This window comes from Passer montanus, unplaced genomic scaffold (genome assembly GCF_014805655.1).
Source record: "Passer montanus isolate IOZ18808 unplaced genomic scaffold, ASM1480565v1 scaffold415, whole genome shotgun sequence".
Taxonomy (NCBI): domain Eukaryota; kingdom Metazoa; phylum Chordata; class Aves; order Passeriformes; family Passeridae; genus Passer; species Passer montanus.
Window position 1 is genome coordinate 175 of NW_024368986.1, and position 6,399 is coordinate 6,573.

Here is a 6,399-nt window from a genome sequence, read left to right on the forward strand (position 1 = left end):
TTGGGTGGGAAATTTTTGTGATTTGGGGGAAAATTTGGAGGTTTGGGGGAAATTTGGGGGTTTAGGGGAAAATTTGGGGTTTTGGGGGAAAAAATTGGGGGTTTTGGGGTCTTAAGGGAAAAATATGGGGGAAAAATGGGGATTTTGGGGAAAAAATTGGGGATTTTGGGGGGATATTTTGGGGAAATTTTCGGGGTTTGGGTGACAAACTGGGGACTTGGGGGAAAAATTGAGGTTTTGGGGTTCTGGAGGAGGAAATTTGTGGTTTTGGTAGAAATGTTGGGGTTTTGGGAAGAAATTTTTGAGGTCTTGTGGGAAATTTTGGGTGAAAAATTGGGATTTTGGGGGGATATTTTGGGGAAATTTTCGGGGTTTGGGTGACAAACTGGGGACTTGGGGGAAAAATTGAGGTTTTGGGGTTCTGGAGGAGGAAATTTGTGGTTTTGGTAGAAATGTTGGGGTTTTGGGAAGAAATTTGGGATTTTGGGGTCTTGAGGGAGGAATTTGGGGGAAATTTTGGGGTTTGGGGAGAAAAAACTGGGAATTTTTGGGAAAATTTGGGGGGAAAATTGGGATTTTGGGAGGATTTTGGGGAGATTTGGGGGAATTTGGGCGATTTGAGGCATTTTGGGGAGATTTGGGGAGGATTTTGGGGCATTTTTGGGGCATTTTGGGGCTCCCGGCGCCTCCCCCGCCCCTCCCGGACCCGCGCAATTTGAGGCATTTTGGGGAGATTTTGGGAGGATTTTGGGGCATTTTTGGGGCATTTTGGGGCTCCCGGCGCCTCCCCCGCCCCTCCCGGACCCGCGGGGGCGTGGCCAAGGAGGAGGGGGCGTGGCCAGGTAAGACACGAGCGTTGTTATGAATGAGTGGGCGTGGTCAGTGCGAAGGGGCGTGGCCAGGTAAGACACGCTCGTTGTTATGAATGAGTGGGCGTGGTCAGTGCGAAGGGGCGTGGCCAGGTAAGACACGCTCGTTGTTATGAATGAGTGGGCGTGGTCATGGGAAAGGGGGCGTGGCCACGGGCGGGGAGGGTTAATGGGATCGGGCTGAGCCAATTAACGGCAATTAAAGCGGCGGGGCCTTAATGAGATTAATGAGATTAATGAGATTAACGGGGGGGGGGGCACGGGCGGCTCCCAGTGAGATCCCAGTAAGGTCCCAGTCATCTCCCAGTACTCCCAGTAACAGCTCCCAGTAAGATCCCAGTAAGGGCTCCCAGTGCTCCCAGTAACGGCTCCCAGGGCCCCCACTGCCCTCCCAGTCCCCTCCCAGTGCTCCCAGTGCTCCCAGTCCCTCCCAGTGCTCCCAGTGGTGCCAGTACCATGCGGATGGGGCGGTGCTGCAGGTCCTGGGGGCGCACGGGGACCCCCTGCAGGGTGGGGCGCAGCCCCCTCCCCAGTGCTCCCAGTAACGGCTCCCAGTCGCTCCCCGTGCTCCCAGTGGTGCCAGTACCATGCGGATGGGGCGGTGCTGCAGGTCCTGGGGGCGCACGGGGACCCCCTGCAGGGTGGGGCGCAGCCCCCTCCCCGCCAGCAGCGCCAGCAGCGCCCCCAGGTCGCGGGGCGGCGGCTCGGGGGGCGGGGCCTGGCGGGGCGGGGCCAGGGCGTGGCCCCAGGCGCGGCAGTAGATGTCGGCCGCCAGCAGCAGCCGCTCCACCGGCGGCTTCAGGTGCTCCTGCGAGTACTGGTCCGTGTAGAAGGGGTCCCGCAGCTCCTCGGGGACGTTGCCTGGGGGGGAAATGGGGGAGATTGGGGTGAAAAATGGGGAGAAAACGGGAAATTTGGGGGAGAAATTGGGGGATTTCAGTGAAAAAATGGGATATAATGGGTTAAAAATGGGGTTGAAGTGGGAAAGAAAGGGTTAAAAGTGGGAAAGGAAGGGCTAAAATGGGAAAGGAAGGGTTAAAATGGGCTAACATGGGAAAGAAAGGGTTAAAATGGGGGATTTGGGGGAGAAAATGGGAGAGAACAGGTTAAAAATGGGTTTGAAGTGGGAAAAAAAGGGTTAAAAGTGGGTTAATGTGGGAAAGGAAGGGTTAAAAGTGGGGAAAGGAAGGGTTAAAAGTGGGTTCATATGGATAAGAAAGGGTTAAAATGGGAAATTTGGGTGAAAAATGGGATAGAAAGGGTTAAAAATGGGAAATTTCAGGGAAAAAATGGGGGGTTTGGGGGAGAAAATGGGGGGTTTGGGGGAAAAAATGGGGAATTTCCGTGAAAAAATGGGATATAATGGGTTAAAAATGGGTTGGAAGTGGGAAAGAAAGGGTTAAAAAGGGGTTAATATGGATAGGAAAGGGTTAAAATGGGAAATTTGAATGAAAAATGGGATAGAAAGGGTTAAAAGTGGGAAAGAAAGGGTTAAAAGGGGAGTGTGGGACCCTGGGCACACGGGGTGGGTGTGGAAGGGGTCCCGCAGCTGCCTGGGGGGGAGATTGGGGTGAAAAATGGGGATTTCGGTGAAAAAATGGGATATAATGGGTTAAAAATGGGGTTGAAGTGGGAAAGATGGGGGAAAAAATGGGGAATTTCAGTGAAAAAATGGGGGGTTTGGGGGAAAAAATGGGGAATTTCCGTGAAAAAATGGGATATAATGGGTTAAAAATGGGTTGGAAGTGGGAAAGAAAGGGTTAAAAATATGAAAATAAGGGTTAAAAATGGGTAAAAAGTGGGAAAAAAAGGGTTGAAAGGGAGTGTGGGACCCTGGGCACACGGGGTGGGTGTGGAAGGGGTCCCGCAGCTGCCTGGGGGGGAGATTGGGGTGAAAAATGGGGATTTCGTTGAAAAAATGGGGGGGTTGGGGAAGAAAATGGGGAATTTCAGTGAAAAAATGGGATATAATGGGTTAAAAATGGGAAAGGAAGGGTTAAAATTGGGAAATGAAGGGTTAAAGTGGGAAAGAAAGGGTTAAAAGTGGGAAAGAAATTTTTAAAGACAGGAGAGAAAGGGTTAAAATAGGAAAGGAAGGGTTAAAAATGGGTTAAAAGAGGGGAAGGAAGGGTTAAAATGGGAAAGGAAGGGTTAAAATGGGAAAGAAGGGGTTTAAAATGGGAAAGAAAGGGTTAAAAGTGGGATCAGTGGGCTCAAAGGTCATCTGGGGCCCACCGTGGACAGACGGACAGACACTGACCGACAGACACTGACCCACCATGGATACCACGAACCCCAGAAGACCCCAGCAATGACCACGGAGACCCCAAAACCACAGAGACCCCAAAAAGTGGCCATGGAGACCCCAAGAACCATGGAGACCCCAAAATTGGCCATGGAGAACCCAAAATTGGCCATGGAGACCCCAAAATTCTACCTGGAGACCCCAAAATTCCACCTGGAGACCCCAAAATTCCACCTGACGGACAGACGACACTGACTGATGGACACGCCATGGACAGACAGACGGACACTGACCCACCATGGATACCACGAACCCCAGAAGACCCCAGCAATGACCCCAAAAACCAGAGAGACCCCAAAAAGTGGCCATGGAGACCCCAAGAATGACCACGGGGACCCCAAAATTGGTCATGGAGACCCCAAAATTCCACCTGGAGACCCCAAAATTCCACCTGGAGACCCCAAAATTGGCCATGGAGACCCCAAAATTCTACCTGGAGACCCCAAAATTGGTCGTGGAGACCCCAAAATTCCACCTGGAGACCCCAAAATTGGCCATGGAGACCCCAAAATTCCACCTGGAGACCCCAAAATTCCACCTGGAGACCCCAAAATTCCACCTGGAGACGCCAAGAGTGACCACAGAGACCCCAAAATTGACCCTGGAGACCTCAAAATTGGCCATGGAGACCCTAAAATTGGTCATGGAGACCCCAAAATTGGCCATGGAGACCCCAAAATTCTACCTGGAGACCCCAAAATTATTCATGGAGACCCCAAAATTGGCCATGGAGACCCCAAAATTCTACCTGGAGACCCCAAAATTCCACCTGGAGACCCCAAAATTGGCCATGGAGACCCCAAAATTGGTCATGGAGACCCCAAAATTCCACCTGGAGACCCCAAAATTCCACCTGGAGACGCCAAGAGTGACCACAGAGACCCCAAAATTGACCCTGGAGACCTCAAAATTGGCCATGGAGACCCTAAAATTGGTCATGGAGACGCAGGGGGCGGGGCTTAAAGGGGGGGTCCCGCCCTGTGACGTCACAGCGCGACGTCACAGCCCCCCCCCCCCCCCAAGACTGCAAAAAAAGCGGGCGGGGGGAGGGGGGGGAACCCCGGGATTGGGGACCCCCCCCAAAATATTAACGGGGATCCCTCCCCCAAATATTAACCGGGACCCCTCCCCAAATTCAATCTCGCCCCGCCCCCCCTCGAGCGCAGCCCGCCGGGACCGGGACCGGGACCGGGACCCCTCCCCAGTGCCGGAACCCCTCGGTACCAGATCGGAACCTCCTTTCTGGTACCACCGGGACCCCTCCGGTACCACCGGGACCCCTCCCCAGTGTCGGAACCTCCTTTCTGGTACCACCGGGACCCCTCCGGTACCACCGGGACCCCTCCCCAGTGTCGGAACCTCCTTTCTGGTACCACCGGGACCCCTCCGGTACCACCGGGACCCCTCCCCAGTGTCGGAACCTCCTTTCTGGTACCACCGGGACCCCTCCGGTACCACCGGGACCCCTCCCCAGTGTCGGAACCTCCTTTCTGGTACCACCGGGACCCCTCCGGTACCACCGGGACCCCTCCCCAGTGTCGGAACCTCCTTTCTGGTACCACCGGGACCCCTCCGGTACCACCGGGACCCCTCCCCCGTACCCATAACCTCCCCCCACGCCCTCCGGGCCATCCCCGGCTCCCGTCCCCGCTCCCCGCCCGCTCCTACCGGCGCCGCCGTAGCCGGTGGCGATGGCCCAGGCCAGGCTGGCGGCGCTGCGAGCCCGAGCCCCGTCGTACTGGTCCAGCGGGCGGATCTCGGGCACCAGGAACCCCCGGCGCATGGCGGCGGCGGCGGCCGGAGGGGCCGCCACCATCGCGGGGCCACCGCCGGGGCCACCGGGGCCACCGCGAGGATTCGGGTAGGTTCGGCCGCCTCAGAAAGCTTCGGGTGGGTTCGGATGGATTCGGCGGCTTCGGGTGGGTTCGGGAAGGCTTCGGGTGGGTTCGGCCCCCTCAGAAAAGCTTCGGGTGGGTTCGGAGAGGCTCGAAAAGGCTTCGGCTGGGTTCGGCCTCTTCGGGTGGGCTCGGAAAAGCCTCGGGTGGGTTCGGCCGCCTCAGAAAGCTTCGGATGGGTTCGGAGAGGCTTCGGCTGGGTTCGGCGGCTTCGGGTGGGCTCGGAAAGGCTCGGAGAGGGTTCGGGTGGGTTCGGCCGCCTCAGAAAAGCCTCGGGTGGGTTCGGCCGCCTCGGGAAGGCTTCGTGTGGGCTCGGCGGCTTCGGGTGGGCTCGGAGAAGCTTCGGGTGGGCTCGGAGAGGCTTCGGCCCGGTTCGGGCGGGTTTCGGGGGCGGTTCGGGGGGGTTCGGGCGGTTCCGGGCGGTTCCGGGCGAGCACCAGGTGCATGTCCCCATGTCCCTGTGTCCAGTGTCCCCGTGTCCCCCTGTCCGTGTCCGGTGTCCCCGTGTCCGTGTCCCCGTGTCCATTCCATTGTCCCCCTGTCCATGCCTGGTGTCCCCCTGTCCCCGTGTCTGTGTCCTGTGTCCCCCCCATGTCCCCATGTCCCTGTGTCCAGTGTCCCCGTGTCCCCCTGTCCGTGTCCGGTGTCCCCGTGTCCGGTGTCTCTGTGTCTGGTGTCCCTGTCAGTGTCCCCATGTTCATGTCCCCCTGTCCGTGTCCCGGTGTCCCTGTGTCCATTTCATTGTCCCCGTGTCCTTGTCAGTGTCCCCCTGTCCGTGTCCGGTGTCCCCGTGTCCGGTGTCTCTGTGTCTGGTGTCCCTGTCAGTGTCCCCATGTCCCCCTCGTGTCCCCCTGTCCGTGTCCGGTGTCCCCATGTTCATGTCCCCGTGTCCGGTGTCCCCATGTCCCCGTGTCCTTGTCGGTGTCCCCCTGTCCATTCCATTGTCCCCATGTCCCCGTGTCCCTGTCAGTGTCCCCCTGTCCATTCCATTGTCCCCCGGTCTGTGTCAATGCCCCGTCATTGTCCCCCTGTCCATTCCATTGTCCCCATGTCCCCGTGTCCCTGTCAGTGTCCCCCTGTCCATTCCATTGTCCCCCTGTCTGTGTCAATGCCCCATCATTGTCCCCATCTCCATTTCATTGTCCCCATGTTCGCTGTCCCCGTGTCTGTGTCCGGTGTCCCCATGTTTGTGCTGGTGTCCCCGTGTCCCCGTGTCCCCCTGTCCGTGTCAGTGTCCTCCCCCTTGTCCCCCTGTCCCTGTCAATGTCCCCCTGTCCGTGTCCGGTGTCCCCTGGGTCCCTTTCTGTGTCCCTTCTGTTCCCGTGTCCCC

General features: G+C 57.4%; 1 protein-coding gene across 1 annotated transcript; it reads right to left on the minus strand.

The window, feature by feature from the left end:
• Positions 1-1,324: 1,324 nt before the first annotated feature.
• LOC120507214 (calmodulin-regulated spectrin-associated protein 3-like) lies at positions 1,325-5,028 on the minus strand (the record flags this gene model as incomplete). Its single annotated transcript, XM_039719558.1, has 2 exons — positions 4,843-5,028; positions 1,325-1,730 (listed from the first exon to the last, which is right to left on the minus strand). Coding segments are annotated over exons 1-2 (554 nt in total), but the record flags the coding sequence as incomplete, so codon positions are not given.
• Between the last annotated feature and the right edge of the window lie 1,371 nt (positions 5,029-6,399).